At 51.5% G+C, this 22659-nt stretch overlaps 8 protein-coding genes across 8 annotated transcripts; 4 read left to right on the top strand and 4 right to left on the bottom strand.

The window, feature by feature from the left end:
- Positions 1-829: 829 nt before the first annotated feature.
- On the top strand, positions 830-1283 carry PtrM4_110720 (60S ribosomal protein eL43; the record flags this gene model as incomplete). Its single annotated transcript, XM_001935696.2, has 4 exons — positions 830-919; positions 975-1009; positions 1062-1151; positions 1220-1283. 4 exons carry the CDS (start codon positions 830-832, stop codon positions 1281-1283), a joined length of 279 nt encoding a protein of 92 aa, XP_001935731.1.
- Positions 1284-2711: 1428 nt separating this feature from the next.
- On the top strand, positions 2712-4568 carry PtrM4_110710 (ProP, Permease major facilitator superfamily; the record flags this gene model as incomplete). Its single annotated transcript, XM_001935697.1, has 1 exon — positions 2712-4568. One exon carries the CDS (start codon positions 2712-2714, stop codon positions 4566-4568), a length of 1857 nt encoding a protein of 618 aa, XP_001935732.1.
- A 922-nt stretch (positions 4569-5490) lies between these two features.
- PtrM4_110700 (CorA, Mg2+ and Co2+ transporter) lies at positions 5491-7137 on the top strand (the record flags this gene model as incomplete). Its single annotated transcript, XM_001935698.1, has 3 exons — positions 5491-5883; positions 5936-6564; positions 6621-7137. 3 exons carry the CDS (start codon positions 5491-5493, stop codon positions 7135-7137), a joined length of 1539 nt encoding a protein of 512 aa, XP_001935733.1.
- A 381-nt stretch (positions 7138-7518) lies between these two features.
- On the bottom strand, positions 7519-7955 carry PtrM4_110690 (uncharacterized protein; the record flags this gene model as incomplete). Its single annotated transcript, XM_001935699.1, has 2 exons — positions 7519-7793; positions 7847-7955. The coding sequence occupies 2 exons, from the start codon at positions 7953-7955 to the stop codon at positions 7519-7521; spliced, it is 384 nt and encodes a 127-aa protein (XP_001935734.1).
- Positions 7956-8221: 266 nt separating this feature from the next.
- Positions 8222-9453, bottom strand: PtrM4_110680 (HolB, ATPase involved in DNA replication; the record flags this gene model as incomplete). Its single annotated transcript, XM_066107900.1, has 4 exons — positions 8222-8258; positions 8312-8635; positions 8688-9310; positions 9367-9453. 4 exons carry the CDS (start codon positions 9451-9453, stop codon positions 8222-8224), a joined length of 1071 nt encoding a protein of 356 aa, XP_065962349.1.
- Positions 9454-10791: 1338 nt separating this feature from the next.
- On the top strand, positions 10792-12229 carry PtrM4_110670 (AraJ, Arabinose efflux permease; the record flags this gene model as incomplete). The annotated part of the gene is made up of 2 exons (XM_066107899.1): positions 10792-10969; positions 11028-12229. The coding sequence occupies 2 exons, from the start codon at positions 10792-10794 to the stop codon at positions 12227-12229; spliced, it is 1380 nt and encodes a 459-aa protein (XP_065962348.1).
- Positions 12230-14051: 1822 nt separating this feature from the next.
- Positions 14052-16046, bottom strand: PtrM4_110660 (Hexokinase; the record flags this gene model as incomplete). The annotated part of the gene is made up of 3 exons (XM_001935702.1): positions 14052-15443; positions 15492-15571; positions 15620-16046. 3 exons carry the CDS (start codon positions 16044-16046, stop codon positions 14052-14054), a joined length of 1899 nt encoding a protein of 632 aa, XP_001935737.1.
- Positions 16047-17187: 1141 nt separating this feature from the next.
- PtrM4_110650 (ApbA, Ketopantoate reductase) lies at positions 17188-19826 on the bottom strand (the record flags this gene model as incomplete). The annotated part of the gene is made up of 6 exons (XM_066107898.1): positions 17188-17864; positions 18018-18898; positions 18947-19379; positions 19431-19471; positions 19523-19643; positions 19790-19826. 6 exons carry the CDS (start codon positions 19824-19826, stop codon positions 17188-17190), a joined length of 2190 nt encoding a protein of 729 aa, XP_065962347.1.
- Positions 19827-22659: the final 2833 nt, after the last annotated feature.

The following is a 22659-nucleotide window of genomic DNA, read 5'->3' as shown; positions in this document are numbered from 1 at the left end:
CCTTGAGACTGCCTGTGAAAATAGAGCCTGGCATTGAGAACTGCTCACTCTTCAGACGATCAGCGCATGTAATCGCGGTACAACTGGTTTCGGTCGTCTTTTGGCGTCTTGGTACGCTTGTCAACTGTTTCGGATTCACATTTACTCGGCAGCCTGGCAGCCGAGAGGCTCGAACTACGACCGGCGCCTTAAGTGCTGAGTCCTCCACATGATTGGTCTTCCGGTGACTTGTCGCGAATGAAGCCTTATGGTGGCTGAGTGTAGTAGATAGTGCGGCGCTTGAGTTGCCGGAAGGGTTGCCGCCACACACAGCGTGTATCGCGCTGCCATCTGTATTTCAACCGTCGCCAAAAGCCTGACAGTTCTTCTAACGGGTGAGGCAGTTAATCTTGCGTCATGTGAATTTGCTGCTTCCAAGTTGACACTCGTGAATGCGTTGAATGCCTGCACCCACATCCGTGGAGTACGGCCAGAGCATCTGCAGCCTTGAAAGTGAATAGATTACGAATCACAGCGAAAAAGGTAAGACCGAGACAACTATGACACTGCAAAAAGCGATATGTAGATCAAGATACTGGGTGCATCCCTTTACGCAACCTGATGGATGGATTGTCTACCGGAGGTCATCTCACTAACACCGATCAGACGCTCGCACAGTCCACTGAGCGCCTCACTCGGACCAGTGAAATGGCCCGGAAACTGGTTGTTCCGATACCGAGTCACGTGGTGTGCTGCTAAGCGAATTTCGAGCAGTGCCCAGTCCACGGCTTGCAGCACGAAATCCCAATTTCGACCCATCTACCCATCGTCAACTCACACAACCGCCAAAATGACGAAGCGCACAAAGAAGGTCGGCATCACCGGAAAGTATGGTACCCGTTACGGTGCCAGTCTCAGGAAGCAGGTGAAGAAGATGGAGGTGCGTAAAATTGTCTGAATCGCTCGTCACAAGTCGTCGCTCATAGCCATAATAGATCACACAACACGCCCGCTACACATGCAGCTTCTGGTACGTTACGCTTCCATAGGTCGATTAGAGGATAATTACTGACGGCTACAAGCGGCAAGAACACCGTCAAGCGCCGGGCTGTCGGTATCTGGGACTGCAAGTCGTGTGGAAAGGTGACCGCTGGAGGTGCTTACACCGTCTCGTAAGAAACCCACGCACCCAATAGCTTGCATGCGCAGCAGTATTGAGGGAATGCTAACAAATACTCAGAACTCCCGCTGCTGCCGCCACAAGGTCAACGATCCGTCGTCTCCGCGAAATCGCCGAGGTTTAAGGGAAATTTGGGCACTGGGGTGGAGTTCTTCGAGCATTTTCTTCGCATCGGCAGCCTGAAGGACAACATGGCTCATTGCCGCATCAAGATGCCGGTCCTATAACGATCATGGATTTATCAGGAATTCACACAAAACAATGGCATTCATGACCAAGCGAAATGCTGCCCTTGTACTCTCGTGACGGATGCACTGATGTCTTGATTAGACTCAAGCCTACCTTGACATGATCAACCTTCGACCACAACACTGTTTCTACTAAATAATTTTCACCACTTGCAGGATCTGCATCTCTATATAATCGGAATGCCTCGTTTCCAGGCCCATCACATCGCCAGGTGTTCTGCCATCTCTTATTAAATTTTGACATGGATTCTCATGGAACCATACCCGGTTGATGGCCATAGGAACACCGTTGCCATGCCTTCCGGTCAGCTTGTTCTTCTGATTGTGGCCATTTACTATACACATGAAGCTTCCGCCTGATAGATCTAGCGGTTTCCGCAATACTACTTTCTACATTTCTCTTACACTAAACCTTACTCAAAAGCCGTCATCTATTCGGTCGCATCTCATATCACTCATTCGGGATAACCCAGCCTTTTATGTGAGTAGGTTCAAAAATATGATCATCCCCAGCCCTCGCAAATAATTGCTTTATCTAGAGGAACACAGTCGTAGATTGTACAGAGACCACACAGCAGCACAGTATACCTAACAAGTGACGCAGAGATCAAGATTCGCTAAAAACTACTGTGAATCAAGATACGTACGCAGTTATGAGCAGGAGTCTGACGATGACGGGAAGTCATCCACCATATGAGAAGCATCGTCGATCACACCCTCTAGGCAGCTTTCGTACACGCGTGCTCGGGCCTTCGCGGCTGCCTCGAACATGCTGCCATCCAGTTCTCCTTGCAATGCATGCAGCTTACAAAATTCGGCGTTAGCATATCCACATACGACGTCATGCCGTGAATCTGCCGACTGGTCCGCGCACCAAGTGGAGTTCCGCAGAGCCTCAACACCAGACTCTTCTCGCATCTTGGGAAAGCTAGACCGCATAGTGTCCGTACACGTTACAGATAGCAGATTTTTTTTAGTCTCGCCACTCCCCTGACGACAGCGATGAACCCTACAGGGCAGCTCCGTACATTTTTCATGACGTTGATTGCAGGGCTGTATGGCATATCTCTGTGCTCACATCATTGCCGTGCACGCTTATCGGGCGTTTACGGTCAAGCCATAGACGGGAAAGCAGGGCTTCCACCGCCCCAGCCGATGACGCCGGTGCCTCGCCGATTTTGATAGACCAACTGTACAAGGGTCCCTTTCAGTCTATTGAAAAAGATGGCCGTTTCTTTCTAGCCGTCATTTCGAGTTCATCTCTCTGCTTTCCCAAGCAAGACCCGCGTTGAACTACGACCAACATGTCTGGGTACTATGGGCCATCTTTTTACAACAAATCCTCGAGACCTACCTCATTAGCAGCATCAAGGGCAAACTCGTCATACAGAGTAGCTCGCAGCGCGCCAGTCACACCTCGAAATGGCTCTGTCGTCACACCCCGAAATGGTTCCATTGCTGCCACGATAGGTGGCACAACCGCCGCGCAAACCGCTGCCAACACTGCCGCAAACACTGGCCCTACAACACCTGCCTTGCTCTCTAGAGTGAACAGTAAACTCGAGAACGATGCCGACTCCGAGCCCGCACTCTTCAACGAAGAGATTCAGCGTAACGAGAAGGGCGAATACATGATTGGAAGGATCGCTGGTGGGAAACATCTTACCGATGATGTTGAAGACATTGATCCGGCTTGTGGTGAGATCAAGAAGGTAGACTGCGATATGCCTCTCACATTGACTGAGTTGGTCAACCACGAGGGCAAGGAGTACATCGTCCTGACCTTTGCTACCGGCGATAAGGAGAACCCTTTCAACTGGAACCCGTGGTACAAGCGCAGTGTCACCACGCTTCTGAATCTGATGACATTGTTCATCGGTCTTGCCACAACAGCATACAGCTCAGGCATCGGCAGCATGTGCGAAGAGTTTGGTGTCGACAATATCTATGGCCAGCTTGGATTGTTCACCTTCAACATCTCTTGTGCCATCGCACCCATGGTACTGGCTCCTTTCTGCGAACTTGTTGGTCGTAAGATCGTGTATGCCAGTGCCTTTTTGTGCTTCTCGCTCCTCTTCATCGGTCTCGCCCTGGCAAAGGACATCGCCACCATCATCGGTCTCCGCCTGCTACTCGGTCTCTTTGGATGCGTAGGTACCATCCTCGTCGGCGGTACCTTTGACGACATGTACGAACCTCATAAGCGCGGCCGACCCATGGCCATGTTCAGTTTCGTCGCAATCTTCGGTACAGTCGCCGCGCCCATCTACGCTGGTTTCATCGACCAGTCGCTCGGCTGGCGCTGGATCGAGGGAATTCAAGGCCTAGCCAACGTTCCCTTGTTGATCCTCATCTTCTTCTATTTTCCGGAGACTCGCGGTGGTGCTAGGCTACATAAGCGCGCAAAGCAACTCCAAAAGGCAACAGGAGATGACCGCTACGTTGCTGAGGACGACATTTACACACCCGACGTCAAATCCATGCTCAAAGCCTCTTCCGTAAAGGCGATCCGCATGCTCGTTACCGAACCCGTCGTTTTCGCCTTTGGTCTCTGGATCGCCTTCTGCTGGGCTGTAGTCTTCCTCTTCCTCTCTGTCATTTCCATCACCTTCACCGAGAAGCGTGGTTGGAATGAAGGTGTCAGCGGTCTGCCCTACATCTCCCTGGCTGTTGGCACATTCTTGGGCTGGGCTGCTCACCATTTCCAAATGAACAAGTTCAACAAGCTACAGGCAGACCCCAATGTCCGCGTAGTTCCCGAACATCGTCTCTACGGAGCTATGTTTGGCGCTGTCTGGCTTCCTGTCGGCCTCTTCATCTACTCCTTCACACAATACGGATACTTGTCCTGGGTCGGGCCGGTCATTGGTCTTGCACCCATCGCATTCGGTATCTTCTTCGTCTTCGAAAGCACATACTCGTACACTGCCGACTGCTATGGCGAGACGTCTTCTTCGGCGATTGCAGGTCAAGGCTTGATGAGGAACACGCTGGGCGCCGTGACGCCGCTTTTCGCGAATGCATTCTTCCATAACGTGGGGAGTCAGTATGCGGGATTGATCCTAGCAATGTTTGGCACGGTGTTGAGTTTGATTCCTTTTGTCATGTTCAAGTATGGCCATTTGCTGCGTGCGAGATCTAAGTTGGCGAAAGAGTATTAATATAGGGGGTGATTAGGTCTTATGGACCGGATATCAGCATAGAATAGCATAGTTTCGCAATCTAGGCCTGGTTTTCAATGAATGATCGTATGGTGAATATCCATTTCAGCATGTGCCAAGAGTACTCGTGCAGAGATAGAGATGTCATTTATCACCCACGTAGCCCATGCCTTCCCTCCACCAACCCCAAACCCCCATACCCTCCATCCTAGCCCCAAAATCTTTGACGCTATCCACCTCTTCCAGCTTCCCATACGTGATAGTATCTTTGAAATCTTTCCCGTCAACTTCCTTGCCCGCGGGCTTTTTGACCAGCTGAAAGTCCTTATAGCGCAGTCTCTGCACATTTGCTACCCACTCTCTCACGCCAGACTCTGAGCCTTGACAGTACATAATGCCTGGACAGCCACCATATCGGAGGAGAGCATAGACATGGCAAATCGATGCTGCGGCTTTGAGTTTGGCTACTTTTTTGCGGGATGTGATGTGATGAGTGCGAATCAGGGCGTTGTAGAGCGGATGAGCCATGCCATTGATACTGTCGGAGTAGAGGTGATAAACTTTATCGCTTGTAGCGATCGATCCCGATCTCTTGGATGCGCGAACGCACGTGACGTCACTAGCGCTAAGATTTTCGACGGTCGCGCCCCAATCCATACCATGAGATGCAGAGCGAAGACTCAGACCACGACTATATGGATCGCCTCCGCTTATGAAATTCTGTGTAGGGACAGTTATGAAGCCTGCCTTGCTTCACAGAGTCGCTGCCCCCTCGCCGTCGGTTCTGAGCTTTCTACGGGTTCAAGTCAACAATGCTTTCGAACGACCGTTGGCGCAATGCACGCCAGGGAACGGGGAACGGCGCGGCATCGTCATGAGAAGCGGGATCGGATGGGGTTCCGGAAACACATGCAGAGCGAATATGCGCGGTGTGAAGAGGGGGAATGGTACTGGGGAGAGGATATTTGCAACTTCGCATTGTTTACCAGCCCTGGACAAGTCACTCGCCATTGAACAATCTTCAAAAAGCATAATGAAGTCAGGCGAACTCCCGATGTACCGAAACTTTTCTACAACCCGCCCAAAGGAAGGATGGAATATCTTCAAGATAGCCAAGATGCGACGACTCGGGCAATTGCAGGCGCCTCCTCCCCCACCGGATGAGACGTCGCCAGGCTCAACGGGGTTTAGTAGTAGCCTAGGTCGCATCATGCGGCCTACAAATGAGCTCAAAATGCGTTGTACGGAACTAGACGAGCATGGCAATGTCACGCTCGTTAGTGGGGAGTTCAAAAAGAGCGAGTTGATCGCCAAGGTACGCATGTTGGCTGGCTCTTCAAGTCTCTGTAGCTGATAGTTGGTATTAGTACGGGCTTCTTCCTCGTGATCTCCGAAAGATTGACTCCTCGCTCCTTCCCCATATCCTCGTTCGACCCTCCGCTATCCTTATAAACCTTCTCAATCTGCGCGTGTTGTTGAAGCACAACCGCGTCCTCGTATTCGATGCATACGGCACGACCGATTCGAAGTCGCAGTCCGTATTCATGTACGATCTCGATCTCAAGCTGCGTCAGAAAGAATCGACTTTAAACGGTACCCTTGCATACGAATTCCGAGCCCTCGAAGCTGTCCTGATAAGCGTGACACTAAGTTTGGAAAAGGAGTTTGAAGGTGTCAGTGAGCCAGTCGTACGTGTCCTGAGGGAACTAGAAGAAGACATTGACAGGGACAAGCTGCGGTATCTGTTGATCTACAGCAAAAAGCTCGGTAGTTTCGAACAAAAGGCTCGATTGGTCAGGAACGCACTTGAGGAATTACTGGAAGCAGACGATGACTTGAGCGCTATGTACTTGACGGAAAAGGCAGAGGGCAAGACACGCGAAGACGACGACCACACTGAAGTCGAAATGCTCCTGGAATCATACCATAAAGTCGCTGATGAAATCGTACAAGCAGCCGAGAACTTGGTGTCGAGCATTAGGAACACAGAGGAAATGTATGTTCCCCTCACATCACTTTCAGTCAAAAACTGCAATACTAACAGTCTCCCAGCGTCAAAGCCATCCTCGACGCCAACCGCAACTCTCTCATGCTGCTCGACTTGAAGTTCTCCATTCTCACCCTCGCAATCACAGCTGGAACCTTTGTCGCAGCTCTCTACGGAATGAACCTGAAGAACTTTATCGAAGAGTCCGATTTCGGCTTCTACGGCATAAGCGCCTGGTGCTCAGTCTTCGGCGCCATCGTTGCAGTCTACGGTCTACACAAGCTCCGCAAAGTACAACGCGTCAGTATGTACGGCCATGGACCGCATGCCCTTGGCACCAGAGAACCTATTCGACCTGCAATCGCCGGTGGAGGCGGGTGGGGCGTAGGAGCTTGGGGCGGTGGTAGCAGGAATGGTGTCAGCAGGGGCGACATGGGGAGTACGATGATGACTGGACACGGAGATCTGGGGGGTGTAAGCAAGAGGGGGGATACACTGTCGAGTATCATGGAGAGGGAGAGGGCGTTGGCGAGGAAGCTGGGCAAAGTCGAACGCGGCATTGACGATGCTACGAAGTACTGAAGTGGACCGATTTTTTTATAAGCGGTGATGGGCATTTTTTCTCTCCGCTTTATTCTCATCTCTGCTTAGATATCTCTCCTCATTGTTTACGTTGCACGAATGCTCCGTGGGTCTGGCTTGCATAGCGATGGCGTTTGGGCTTGAAGACTGGATGGACAGTTTAGAGGGGGGGCAATCATGTCATATCATTATTGTATACTAGTGTATATATATATATATATATATATATATGTGTGTGTGTGTGTGTGTGTGTATAGGTCAAGCCTCACACAGTAGGCCCAAGCCATCTCGTATGACCTTTCGCAAAGCAATCCAGTATTTTGCCTCGGGATGTTCTCCTATTACCCCATGTATCCTCACTCCCATGTGTGGCGGTGTTTACTAGGCGCCAATAGTCCTATCCATGTCCTTATCTCCACCATAACCCTGCTCTTTCCTCTGCTTCGCAGCACTCTCGTCATCATCGCCCAGAGCCTCAGTTCCTCCAAACCCTGAATCGTTGTTCGCCTCGCCTGTCGAACTCGTCGTCTTGCCCCCCATGCCGCCTTCTTGGATGCTCTGTCCGTAGCGGATCTTGTCTGCAGGAGTGATGCCGTGTGTGTTTGGGGCGCCTGGATCGCTGGTCTTGGTATCGGTGGATGTGCCAGTTGAGGGGTCTACGAAGGTACGTGTTAGCTAATATATGACAGGTAGAACTAAGATGACATACCGCCGAATTGGCCGGCTTGCTTGGAGTGCGGCTCGACGAAGGTATGGACGCCTTCGTACTGGTTTTGTCGCTCGCCGCCAGGCTCAGTGTCCATGAGTTTATCTGACATGGTGGTGTAGAGAGGTGTGGAAGCTTGACGTTTTGAGAAAAAGGTTTATCAGATATATGAGTAGAAATTCAAGAGGATTGTGCGTTCAAATGGTGAAATTGAGGTGTATTGAAGCTTGAAGGGTTCGAGTTATGGGGAAAGCTCGATGCTATGACGTAACCATAAAACGCCGTACGCGAGACGCGCCCAACAAACACCAAACCCCCTCTTGCTCATGCATAGTGGAACCATGTCTCAACTAAGTGCGCTGTATACATTTTCACCCCTTATGATGAGTCGTCGAAATCTATGCCCATTGCAAAGCTGTGGAGTTTGTTAGCTTTTCTCTCAAACTCGCATTGTGGGAGTTTACATACCTCTCGTACAACCTCATGTACTTGGCCACGAATGCTTCCAGATGGAATATCTGCTTGCTGCCCATCTTACATCTGTGTTCGTAGAATGCCGCCCACTTGATGACCTCGGGCTTCAGCGCATCGTCCGTTTTCGGTATGAGTTTCCATGTCAGCGTCTTGATGATAGTTGTAGAGTCGATGCAATGCGATAGAAGATCGTAAAGCGAGGCGCGGACTTGAAGTAAACGTTGTGGGGAACGCTCTTCGACGATTTGACGAGCGATTTGCTCAATGAGGGCTTCCCAGTCAGGAGGTGGGATGTGAGTTTGATCGGTAATTTTCTCGCTAACAATGTGTTATTACAGCGCGTAAACGTGTAGGCAAGAAAGGGACGTACTTTTGTGCGTGAACTGCCTCGAACATGAGCAGTGCCTTTCGCAAGTTCCGCCCACTGTCTTTCGCTATCCTCTGGTTCAGGCTTTCAACGTCCTTCCATCCCTCCTTCTTCCCGACTTTACTCAGTACACTGCAAATCTCGCTTTCGGTGGGCGCTGCAACCCTCACGAGCAGCGTTCTACTCCTGATGGGTGCAATGATGTTGCTTGTTGAGTTTGCCAGCAAGATCAGTCGCAAATTCGGGCTGTACTTCTCCATTGTCCGCCTCAATGCAGCTTGCGCATCTCTCGTCAAGTGATCCGCCTCGTTGATGACTACAACCTTGAATCGTTGCTTTGCGCCCAGATCAACCTGTTGTGTTTGTGCGACCTCCTTCAGCAGATCCTGCACAACTACTCTGTCATAGTTTCCGACATCTGACGGAGTGATTTCGAGGTGGTAGACAGAGGCGACAATGTTGAATTCGAGTTTACGGTTCGTGGTAGTCTGGAAGACACGCGCATCGATCTTGATCTTTTCGACACCGGGACCATAGAGTTCTTTGAGAGTTGCCACAATACGCGTCTTCTTACCTGCACCGGAGGGGCCGTATACGAGAAGATGTGGAAAGTCACCGCTTTGAGCCTAGGAAGTGTCATGTCAGATAATGTGCTGTTTAGTAACTTATTCGAATTTCTTACAAGAGCTCGTAGGCGATCTGAAAGCTCTGGATGATAGCTGAGCGCTTCTAGGTTGCGCGGTCGATGTTTGTCTACTAACAGCGCCATTGTGAGAGTATTATTGTGCGATATTGTGGAGTAGTAAATTTGTTGAAGCGTGAATCTGGAAGACGCGTCCCGAGGCAGACGCGTAAAGTGGTTAAATGGCTTGGCGGCATTCACGTCAACTGCTGACCGTGCCCCTCCGACATGCACGCTTCAACACATACACATTATCCGCCATACACTGCATAGATCAGAAATTGTATATGCATTCAAATCGACATCTCAATGGGCGAACTTGTAAATGTTTTGGGCATTAGTTCTGGTCCAGCCAGCTTCGAGGCGCAACAGGTGCTAAGCACAGCCAGAAGACATCCATGAAGGATTCGCCCGTGTTCAGACGCTTGCTTAACGCCTGGGTATCGTTTATAGTACTAGTACTGGTCTTTGGAATATATCAGGGGTTATTTCCTATCTCGGTAACCATACACTTGCGCCGTGTCTTGGCCAGTGTATGTAGAATTGTCCCAAGGTGATTTACCTCTGAAACCTGTCCTTCATGCATCACCTGAGCTTCATATGCTAATGTTCTCTCACTATGTCTCATATGGACATTCGACACCACCAAGTACTTTCACAGCAAGAGGTCTTGCTGTGGATCTACGAGGCATTATTTCCATCCCCGCGGAATCTATAACCAACTTGTAAACTTCCCTTACTATAACATCTCGTTCAAATGCAACTCAACTTTACGGTTTATGTATATCTCGACTTCACCAATCAACCGCCACTCCCAAGAAAACCCATCGCCTGTAACGGCATACTCTTTTGAGGAGTTCATGGTATACTTCCCATACACACCTCGCAACTCGGCCGTTTCTTCTCCCATAATGGATTTAAGATCACACACTGTGTCATTCGAGCAATCAAGCTGGCAACATAGTGCTTGCACGCAGCGCCTACCTGAAGTTTCACCTGCGAGCACTCGTTTTGAGGATTTCGTACCTGTTCATAAAGTAAAGACTTGGCAGGAAGTCGACAACGAGGAGTTGCGGCGTCGCATGAAATCTATTGTGCATTTTGCTTCGAAGGGCGTGAAGAAGGTAAAGAGGCAACTGAAGATGGTGACAAAGAAGCGCGTGTAGGCGTCATTTTACCTATTCACTTTATAGAGCAGACATTTTGAATGAATCTACTCATGTTTGTGTAAAAGATGCTCCTGAAAACGTGCCCCTCTCATGTTAGTGTTGTTGTTGCAAATGACATCATAACTACGCTCTTTATTACTGATCGCCATCCCTTCATTCGCTCCTTTGCTTAGTTCTTGATTGTTCTTGTAAAGCACCTGTGTTATATTGGATGTGGCTCCCGCCCAACTCGATGAACTCAGTCCAGCTTTCCGTGATGACACGCAATGAAGGAGCCGGCGGCATATCTCTCTGCGAGCCACAGCAGTCGCATTCCGGCGAGCAAGAAATTAACATGAGAGATGGTGCCGAGCAAGCTACCAGACAGCGAGATTCAGACAGGAAGAGAGCATTCGCTCTCCTAGGCTCTGCGTTATCACAGCTACAGATATGGGGTATGATACTCAAAACTTCGCATTCAGGTAGAAGTAAGAAACAATCTCACAAATATAGGCTTCGCCATGAGCTACGGGGTTCTTCAAGAATACTATTTCGACAATTGGAAACTGGAAGGCGGTCGCAAAATCACCGGTATCATTGGGACAACATCAAACAGCGTCATGTACCTATCTATTCCTGTGCTGTTTGCTTTATTCACCAAACGTTGGGCCGGTTATCGCCAGACTGCAGCAATCTGCGGCGCTCTACTGGCATGCACCGGCTTTATCTTGTCGGCACTTAGTAAACATGTTTGGCATCTTGTCGCGACACAGGGAGTACTGGCAGCATTAAGATGCGCCCTTGTATACAGCCCGACTACGCTGTCCCTCGGCGAATGGTTCAATACCAAGAACAGGATTTGCAATCGAGCTGTAGCCTACGGCATCTGCTTATCCACAAAAAACATTGTGGGATCAGTTTGTCCGTTCATCTTCCGAGGACTTCTCGATCGCTACGGCTTCCAAATTACCTTGATCGTATGGGCCGCTATTACAGTAGGAACTGCTATTCTCTCCATCCTACTGATACACACGCCTCGTTCAAGCATCAACGCAAGCACTACTCATGGACGAAAAATCCCCTGGCACTTTCTCAAGCATCGGACTTTCTGGGTCTACAGTATCGCAACTTTGCTCCAGAGCGCTGGTTACGGTATCCCGCAAACATACATCAACGAGTACGCACGCAATGTGTCCAAAATGTCGCATACCTTTTCGACACTCCTTATCACTCTGATCAATATACCTGGTATCTGCTCCTCCACCTTCTTCGGCTTTTTGAGCGACAACAAGTACTTTCATGCCTCTGCTCTGACAGTTACCGCAATATCCGCAGTCACCTCCGCTCTATCTGCGTTTTTGCTCTGGGGCTTGGCCGCGCAAGGGGGTATACCTTTACTAGTGTTGTTTGCCATCACTTTCGGCTTCTTTGCTAGTGGTTACAGTGCAACCTGGGGAGGAATTGTAAATGAAATGGAAAACGATGCAGCGCAAAATAATGAGGCAGTCGACAGTGGAGTGCTGTTTGGCTTGCTTAATGGTGCCAGGGGTATCGGTTATGTAGCGGGTGGGCTTGTCAGTGTGCCTCTCATCCAGGCTGGAAGCACGACGTCAGTAGGGCACTTTGGATACGGGACGACGTATGGACCCCTTGTTATCTTCACCGGTCTCTCGTTATCTTTTGGTGGTTTAGGACTTGTCTTTCGACGAAAGTAAGAGCAGACGCTACATCCGCGAGAAAGGCCCCACCAGAGATACATGACTTAGATAGAAGAAGCGGTTGACGAGCAAGGTCATCAGGATCATAAAACAGAGTTAAGATAACTTATAACACTTGAATGTAACTGTGATGCCTAATCGCCGAGTATCCCCCGAACCATCTCCACTCTGATACCCTAAAAATCGATGACGCATAACCCTAGCCCCGCCATCTCACTCCACCCCACTTGGTAAGACTCTGTTAGTCACCCACCGCTTGCCATCTTTCCGTGGTACCCGCTTGCGATTCCTTTTCCGCATTTTCGGCTGATAATTTAAGATTATTATTTATTCAATCGAAAAATCCTCCATCAATAGCTCCCACCCGGTTGGCACAATTGGCTAGCGCGTGAGACTTTTAATCTCAAGGTTGAGGGTTCGAGCCCCTCATCGGGTGTATGTCTTTTTGCAACTTTTTTGCAACTTTTTGGTACCTTTTGTCTCTTTTTGCCCAACTTTGTTAACAAAAAGGTATCTTGCACACGCTTGATTCATCGTATTTTTCACTCTACAACGATACCCAGCTAATATATCTAGGCAATAGGACAGCTTATCAAAACTTCCTCCGCTCAGAGACGTGCCATAGTCGCCGCGGGACCTTCTTGTTAATTATATCCTACAGTTTCACGTACTGTATACCAACACTCGCGTAATATCTCATCCCATAGTCTAATCTTTCGATAAATACACCCCATTTGATCGTATCATAGATGGTGATCCGACTACTATATATGCGGCACTTGAACTACCACATTACCGCATACCTTATGCCACATACCACAAACACCTCCACTCGCCCCTTCTCCACAGGCTCCGTCTCTCCTTCCCTTGCAGCGAGAAAGGGGTAGTAGCCACCACCAAACCCACGCATCATCCCACGCTACCACTAGGCCCATGTTTTTCCCTTTCCACCCTGCATAAACCAGCACTAGCATTTTCTTCCAGAAACCCCCCTTCCTTCCTTTTCCCTCTCACCTGCCCAGTCCATCGTTTCCAGTCTCCAAAAAAAGGAATCATCCTTTAGCTTGCGTTACTTACTTGCGTGTCCAGCAAAAAAAGCCATAGATACGCCCCCGTTCCCCCTGCTTTTCCCTCTACCACTGCTTCTAACCGTGCGCAGTGCGCCGGATTTCACATTTTCAATGGTGAACCATGTTATATTACTTTTCCCCTTCGTTTTCGCTTGTCCGACGCCGACGCGGATGCGCATCTTGCTTTCTGCTCGGGCCGCTGGCTTGTTCGGTCGTCCCGACGGAAGGGACGTGCGATGGGTATGCGTAGCTGCTGGGTGGGTGGGTTTCGGTAGGTACCGACGGTAGGGTAAGTAAGCACGGGCAATAAAGTAACGAACGTATCTTTCCTTCTTCCTGTTCTTCCTTCCTTTGCATGATTGTTTTTCGCGTGTGACGCTAGAAGCCATGGTATGGAACGGCATCGAACGCTAAAAGGGGCGTTGAGGTGTTACTGTTCCTGTATAACGAACTAGGCTTATCGTCTTTTACGTGTCCCTGTTGGGAATCTTGGGTAAAACACCATCGTGTTTAGATTTTGGCCATGTTTCTTCTTTGCTGTTATTGCGCGCTGATCATACGGGACGTAGAAGGAAAAAACAGAGATGGCAGATAAGACTAGCATCTCCCTCTCAACAGTCTGAATGTGTAGTCGTCAAGTAGATTTTTTTTGTGTTTGATAATCAATAATCATATACACAAGGACTAAATACAATGCTCGTCATGTATATCGTTTCCTTTCGTAGATACACGTAATCATCGTGGACAACTTACTGCGGCGCGTTGACCTTTCCAGCAACAAGCGCAATCAATGCAGCACCGACACCGGAACCGTCCTTTGCGATGCCAATCCTGACCCTCTTCTCACCCTTTGTGCCAATCTCGGGTATTGCACGCAGTGCCTCGCGAATGTACTCTTCAAAGTTGGGGTAGAACTCTACTAGCGAGCCGTCTACACCAACGTCAATCTCATCGCCCTCGCTTGCGTCAACATCGCCACGTGGTGGAGCAATGCCGGACTTGTCCTCGGTGGTAGCAGAGCCTGACGACTTGTCCAGACGACCAGTGTTGATGACGACACCAGCAATCGCGACGGCGGCGAGGCGAGCAGCACGACGTCCAATGGCCGCTGCAATCTCTCGAACAGCTTCGGCATCCTCTGCGCTAACTGCGGAAATGTCATAGTCCTTGTCCAAGGTCTGTCTCAGCATGCGCAGACCGGGGCTGTGGTCGCCAGCGCATACACTGAGGAAGCTTGTGTCAATACCCCATTGTTTCCATATCGGGCTACCATCATGTATTTGTGTTGTGCTGTGAACATCATTCGAGGATGAGTTGTCGTCGGTGAAAAGGGGAACACTTGGGTCTTTGATAAGCTTGACCAGTGCGAGGCGAAGAAGCTCTCCCAGAAACATGCCCGATACACGTTTCTCAAACATCTGGATGCCTGGGTTCACAGAGTTCTTATCCAGCTCGATGTCATACGGGCTGTTGGGCAACGTGCGGAGCGAGTTGTCAAACGAACCCCACTCGGTGTTGACAATCATCTCTCCGGTAGACTGGTCATAATCTCCAGCGGTCTTGCTCTGGGTGAGCTTGCTGACCTTGTCCAACTTCTCTACGTAGGCTCCATTTGTACCCGTTCCGAAAATTGCTCCGAGCAATGTGCCAGTCTTTCCGGGAGATGTGTATGACCGGGCCATGAGGGTTCCGACGGTATCATTCACAAGAGCGGCGACCTTGACAGGCAGATGTAGCTCATCAATCTCCTGTTGGAGCAGCGCACAGACGTCTTTTCCGACTGCGTCTTGAATGTCAAAGCCCTTTGTCCAGCGCATGAGCATGCCCTTGTTGATGCCAATCTGATGCACCGGAAACGAAAAAGTAAAGCCCAGGTTGAAGATCTCCTCATCTTCCGGCTCGCCGCCCTTTCCTTCTCTGCGCCTAAGCGTGCCGGCATAGTGTTCTTCGTGGTGTAGTTTGAGGAATGCTTCAATCTGCTTGGCAAGGAAGGAGAAGAGTTCTTTTGATGTCTTTGCTACCATGAGCTCACGCGGTATTGCGACTTTGCTCTGCGTGAGGGAGAAGGTGGTGTTGCCATGGAGCTCAATGGAACAAACGCGAAAGTTTGTGCCGCCCAAATCGACAGCCATGTAGAGGCCCTGTTCATGTTAAACATGGTCGCACGTCTACGCGTATGGCGGTCATACCTTTTCAGTGCCGTTGGGGACAGCAGTGACATAGGTAGGAATCTGGCTCATTTCAGTGCCCTCCTTCACCAGGCCCTCGTCTACGCGTCGTCAGTGACCAATGATGAACCACAGGTGTTAATACCTACCCATCTCCCGTATAAACTCCTTGACGGCCTTGTTGAGGGCATCGTCGCTAAAGTCAAACTCGGCGGCCACCCGCTTGGCTTGGTCGGCGAGTGCCATGCTGCGCTTATGCTCTCGATTAAAGGTTCCGACAAACTCGACCTGCTGCTCAGGTTTGGGGCAAACCGAGGGTTCTTGTAGAACGATTGGATTTCGGAGCGTGAAGCCGGTTGCGTGATCTTTGGTAACGAGGCGCACGACGGCGTTGGGAAGGTGGGGTGCGAAGAAAGCAGTTCCAAGCGCTAACAGAAGTACAAGGAGGCTGAGGATCGTGTGGGTCACCAGAGAAGTCCCTGTATTTGCTTGCCGGGCTTGACGCGCGCTCTGCGTCGGGCTGGAGCGTGGGCGCGTGGCTTCACTTGGGCTTGATACCGAGCTGTTCCTGCTCATGCTGCCCCGCTTGTTGTGCACCTATGACGAAAGATGAGGGGCAGACAAGCTCCAGCGTTCAATTACCGAGCATCAGCCTCACTTGCATGCCAATGCTATATGTTACGAGACGAGATTACTGCAGGTTCGCGCTATTGGTCCAAAGGTGGGACGGAGGCACAGAATCATGGAACTTGTCATCTTCGGAGCGACACCAGTTAGCACGTGCTTGGCAACCCATGCAGAATGACCCCTCAACTGCGCTATTATACTTGATCACGACCTCGCTACCATGTCCTCACATGTACATTCACGCCACTTGGGCAACGCATTTGTTGACCTATTTGTTGAGTAGTCGCAAAAGGAACGGCTTGCTTTCTTTTGTGCTCGCGTGCCTATGTGTGCTCGACTACGATAATGCTCCTCCATCCAGCCACCAAAATCGATACTCGCTATGGAATAGGTAAATGTACTTGTTATACAGTCGGCACGTGTGAATAGCTTAAGCCCTCGAGGCAACAAAGGAGACAATGAAAGAGAGAGAGAGAGATGAATGCCAACGGTACAACCAAGTAAAATCCATGTGCATGTATCGAAAACTCCATAGTATAGCAAACAAGTGGTAGGCGGAAATAACCCTGCCTCCACCGAGCATAAACCCATGCAAACAAGGAAACATGATTAGCGGGCTGCCACCTTTTAAGGCGTGTGTCAAAGGAAAGAAGGAGAGGCTGCTACCGCAGTAAGAGCGTTCTACAAGTATGTACGGTAGGACAAAAAGAGAAAACCGAAAGCAACGGCCGAAGACGACCAAGGCCGGTTTGTGTACGTCAAAAAGTATTCCTTCCTGCCCCAATTCTATTCGTCATTAAATGTCCGTCATCCGAGCAAGCCGCTGGCTGCCCGTCTAGTCTCCCGCACCTCGATTGGGGTTGCGTGCACGGGGACTAGTGATGAGCCGGGGCGTATACGTTTCGGAGAAGAGGTCGATCAAGTCGGTGAAAAAGTCGCCTATGCTGTTTGATGGCTGTTGTGCAGAGAAGAAGGATGTGTCGATTGAGAAACAGTAGATGCCAATGTCGCCGTGGTTGAAACAGTGCCCATGAAGATGCGAACATACTCAAAACCAATGGCTGCCAAATCGAAGTCGAACATAATCCTATTACTGAACGCCGACAGCGGCACGGGGTCCAAGGCTACTCTGACTGCTATGCGCAGAGTTTTCGGAGTCTAAATTACCGGAACTATTCGAGGCGCTGCCTGTCAGACTGCGAACTTGGGTACGAGACTTGGGCGGGTAGAGATTGCTCACCCCAGCGTGTTGTTCAACCTGTTGTGGTGCCACGGCGTTTCCCATACCGGGAGGATGGCGTGGTGCTGGCTGCCTCATGCCGGGAGGCGATGGACGACCGTTCTGAGGGGGCATTCCGTTACCGTTGGGCGCATACCCGTTTGGTGGTGATGGCCGGCCCATGGGTCGCGGGCCGGGACTAAGGGGATTGCCAGGTGACTGGCTCATACGACGAACGTTTGCGACAGGAGCAGGGTAAGCACCGTAACCGCCACCTGAAAGCTCATCTAGGCGTGCGGATGTCAGTGAGTTGGTCCTCGACTGTGCGCCCATGGCTCCACGATCAACAGCTCCGTAGCGGTCGGACGAATAGCCCATGAGCGGGTTGTTCATGATGGAGTCATGTAGACCAGGAACGTCCGCCATCAACCGAGCACTACTCCGATTCTTATTTGCTCCTGGACGCGAAAATGGGTTCCTCGGCGCCCTTGATTGCATGGGATTGAAGCCCCCATCAGGGTTCTGGCGAATCTGCTTGGCGCTAGGTGCTGAGCGGTTGCGACGAGACGTTACGCTCATCATATCAAAGTTTTCGGGGTCGATCATGGGCCCGCTGCGGCCGCCCATAGGGTCGAAGAAGTCATCGCCATCGTCGTCGTCGTCATCGAAACCGGCGTTGGAGGGCGGCGGGCGTCCTCGACCGCGGCCCATAGGTCCAGGGCCCATGGGTCCCATAGGGCCTCCTGGACCCGGTGGGCCAGGTGGTCCGCGTCGCATGTTCATCTCCTGCTCTCTTAGTTGCAATTCCCTCTGCCTGAGCATTAGTTCCCTTTCTCGAATCGACAGGTTGTTTGACGAATTAGCAGCACTCTCGTAAGGACCACCGTTGATGGCTCCTTCTGGGACCATGTCGTCGTAGAGCATCAAATGAGAAAATTCTTCGAGGTTGCCGCTGTCTTCGCCAAACGAAGGACGTCGTTGTCCGTTTCCGTTCATTCTTGGAGGGTAACCGTTTGGACCAGGGGGTGGGCCCCGGCGCATCATTGGGGGGACTCCGTTGACAGATGGAGCACGACTCCCTGGGCGCGGACCTCCCTTGATTGGGCCATTTCCGTTCATCATGGGCCCTGGGGGTCCACGAGGCATCGGCGCCGATGACATTCTTGGGGGCGGTTGCATACCGTTCTGAGGTGACTGTGTTGAGGGGACAGTTGGGACAGCGGGACGAGTTCGGTTGACAATGTTGAGGTGATGAAGCGTGGCATATAGCGTCTCAATCCTGGGCACGGCGACGCCGGCCTCTTGGGCAAGCTTTAGAGGAGACCCGAGATAGGTCTCAATCTCCATGGGACGCTTAGCCTCAAAGTCCATATACATGGTACTGTTATTTTCCTGAGGACGCATCATCTCTTGGAACGTGGTTTCCCGAAAGTTATCGGGAAAGGTGCAGTCTGAGGCCTTTGCAAGAGCGAGCATTTCGTCGAGCACGCCATTGATAAGAGGTCGCACACCGACTTTCTCTATTAACTCGGCGTGGTTGGGCGTCTCGAATACGACACTGGCAGGGTGGAAAGCGATTGGACTGTATGACGTTAGTTGGCGGTGTGCAACGGAGAGATGAAAAACATACCCTATCATTCGCTCGTACTGCTGTTGTCGTATATTGTGCGATACCTGGCAGTTGACCTGTCCGGAGCTCAACGTCATGGAGAGGGCCTGGGCCATGTCTGACTGAATCTGGGCGGGAATATTTGCGTTCTTGTTTGCAGGACCGACCCAGATGTCGGTGGCGCCCTTGTGTTCGAACTCGCTAGCTCCAAGCTGTGAAATTTCTGCTCCGGATACCAGTGAAAGCACTACATTTGTGGGGAAACGCTGCTCGAGATATGATTCGACGCCTAGACTGTGTGTGGTGTTCATAAGGATGCACGTGTGCTGAGGAGAAACGACCGACTCGATGATGTTGGCGATATCGTATACATCGGGTAGGGCTTTTACGCAGAGGAGGACGTAGTCAAAAGGCTGCTTGGAAGAATGGGCGGCATCTTCGGGGGTGCGTACGACTGCGGTGAGGGTTAGCTGGGTTTCATGGGGCAGAGGGCGGCTTGACATACCAGCATGAGGCTTGAAGCGCTCATTGCCATATAGCTGGGATCTGGAGCGGGTCAGTGGCTATGGCCGGAGATTGAGGTGGGCTTCGGCCTACTTGAATGATATGCCGTACTGGGCGACGCTCTCATATCCAGACTTCCAGACAAGGGTGACGTCGCAGGCATTCGTTGCTTGCAGTCGCCACGATAAGAAGGCTGAGACGGCATTACCGCCCACTGTTGATGGTCAGCAATTGCTCACTGGGACGGAAGACAGCTAGCGTAGAATAGGCAGAAACACGGGCTTGAGGGGTGCAAAGCATGCGAGAGTATTTAAAGAGCGTGCAAAGGCATGCGCTGGGACTCGTAGCATAGTGACGCACCTGAGAGAATGCGTAATCGGGGCACAGCTGGAGCCATGTCTTTGGTGGGTCGGGAAGGTTGTCGAGGGCAGGGCGGCGGCGGCGGAGGGTAAAGGGCCCAAAAGTTGTGGATGGATTGGGGGCTCGGTGGTAGCGTAAATGGTGTGCAACAAGACAGGGTAGGTGAGGGGAATTATCGATTAAGATAGTAGCGGAAACGAGTGTGCGCGAGGCCGAGAGAGGATGAATCACCTGGACGACTCGAAACAGATCATTAAGAGAGAGGCGCGGGTTCGGAGCGGGAGTGCACAAGGTACAAGGCAGCAGGAAGAACAGCGGTGGGTGGTGAGGGAGACGGTGACAGTGCAGAAAGCAAGAGGACGGAGGCAACGACTACTGCAATCGGGCCAGCGTGGGGAGGAGCGCACGGCTGAAGGCGGGTTCCACGGCAGACTCTGGTGCAAAAGCGAGCGGACGCTGGCAGCAGAGATGCAGAGTGGAGTGAGGGCGATGGAGGTGTTGAAGACGGGCAGGGAGGTTGAGGGCCGATGCGCTGCCTGCCAGCGCTTTTGCTTTGATATCCCGCTCACTGCCCAGTACCCAGGTCTTCAACTGGGCGCGACTAGAGAGCTTTGGGCACAGGCCTTGTTACTTATCACTCGCATGTGCCTGATTATTTATGGGCGGGGGCCGTGCTGTCTTCCCAAGGTTGTTTTTGCTTGATTCATTAAAAGAGAACATGCAACCTGAACCTGCAGTCTGCACTGGTGCGGCTGGCGAGCTGGCACAGTGCAGCCGATGCGACAAGCCATGGGGAACCACGGGGCGCTTGACGCCTGCGAACAAGACCTGTAACTGTAACCTGTGTCTACAGCTGTCAATTCTGGCCGTCGCGGCCAAAAGCGCGTCGGGCGCCGAAGTCAAACTTCGCACGTCTGCCTACTACGTATACCGCTACTACGTCTTGAGAGTCAGTCTGAAGGGCCCAGGACCAAGATGCTTGCGCGGCACCCCGGCCATGTCGACATGGAAGATCGGCTGCTTGTTTTGGACCGGCCCACAGCGCCCACGAAGATCAAAGGTAGGCGACAGCAAGCCTATCACGAAAACCGGCGTGCACAGCTGGGCGCCGTGGACATTTGGCGTTCTTTCGTGTCTCTTGTATTATCAACATCTTGTCTGCATCATTCAATGTATTTGCCTTCTGCTGGTCGACCATGTACGGTATGTCGTCGCCCACTGTCACGACTGCATACTTACGCGCCCTCTCCCGCTACACCCAAACAACGCGCGCCGGCCTGCTCGCTATCGTCGGACGGCCGTCAGCGCGAGTCCCAGGCTGTGCTATGCTAGCCGGCCAATGGCACTAGACGGCACTGTAGCCAAAAGGTCCACGCGTCTGACGTCGTCGACTCTGGACGGCCAGGGTCAAACGAAACCAAACTAAACACGCCCGACGCAGACGCAGACGCAGACGCCCATTTCTCACCGTCGAACTGAGGGCCGTGCGACCGCTGTCCGTCCGCAGCCGTGGTCGACTTGCTTGTCAACGGTAGACGGCCGCTGCAAATCCTCCAAAAGGGGCTCAAAAATACGAACCCACCCCGCTGACATAGGGCTGCTGTTGCTGCTGCCTTCACTGAGCACTCTCAGTCCAGGCCCTTGCCAAGCAACAGCTGCGGCCTCGTCTGCCACCACTGAACAGCGCATAAGCAGCACAGTAGCGCGTGGGTCCTGTTGGACTTGTTGAAGCACTGCGGCGCAAATACAAGCAGAGCCTACTGCGAGAGCCGCCGTTCGGCCCGGCGCCACGACCATGAAATATTTCGTATGAAGCACGGCTCGACTGGCTTCCCGCACCCGAGCCGCGTCTGCGCTTGCAAAAAATGAGACCAGAGCGGCGGAAATGAAAGCCAAACCATGTGCCGACACGACATGCCAGACACGCTGCTGAGGTTGAGGTTAAGCACAATATCACATCTATTGCCGCCACACCTTAAAACGCCACCGTGTCAGTCGGTCGCAATCATTAGTCTATCTCCTGACCGACAACTCCATCTTGCCGCCGCGATAGGACATGTTGCCAAGACCCGACACATTCATTGCGCATCATCACCGCCTCTGTAGCAATGTAATCTTCTCGACTCTTGCATCTAGAAATTGTAATTGTAATCCCATCATTTCACTCGTGCGCCTCATCCGAACACCGAACCTTCGCTCTTGCACTTGCACTTGCACCCTTACTCTGAGACCCACACACATGGAGATCTCGCTTGGCCGTCCATGGCAATGCCTCTTTCCTCCAGACCACGCTCGCACTCGCTCTTTCTCCTATTCCTACGCAGCCTTGTTTTGGTTTGACCGTGATAGTGAGGTCATGTCAGCGCACCTCGCTCGCCACGCATCCCACTCTTACCTCTTTACACACTCCCTCGTCATTCCGCAATACCTTCCAGCCCACCCTCCGCCCTCCGCCCTCCTTTTACTGCCCCAAGTGCTTACCATCCAAGCCTACTCAAGTTTTGTAGCCTCGTATTTGCATTAGCCCGCCGTTGAATACGGTCATTGGGAGGAGCTAACCGCGTAAACGGGACATGACGCTTCGGACCAAAACCTATGCGTCCTGCGTTTGTCGAGAGGTCGCGTGTTATACACAAGGTACAGGCCAACTTGTGTGTCTTCCTCGTATCCACAGCAATCAGATGCCGCGCTAACACGCCGCATAAATACCATCGAGTACCATGGGAAATGAAAATTGCGATTTAGCGGGGCCGCTTTGCACCTCACCATCCCAACCTCTTAATTCGGACGGTGAACCATATTCGGACGCAATGTTTTGCAAGGCACAACTGCTCTTGAAATAGAAGCACTCTGCATCTACTTACTGTACA

This window comes from Pyrenophora tritici-repentis, chromosome 5 (assembly GCF_003171515.1).
Source record: "Pyrenophora tritici-repentis strain M4 chromosome 5, whole genome shotgun sequence".
Lineage (NCBI taxonomy): Eukaryota > Fungi > Ascomycota > Dothideomycetes > Pleosporales > Pleosporaceae > Pyrenophora > Pyrenophora tritici-repentis.
Note: the sequence above shows the minus strand (reverse complement) of the source record. Positions and strands in the feature narration are given on the sequence as shown.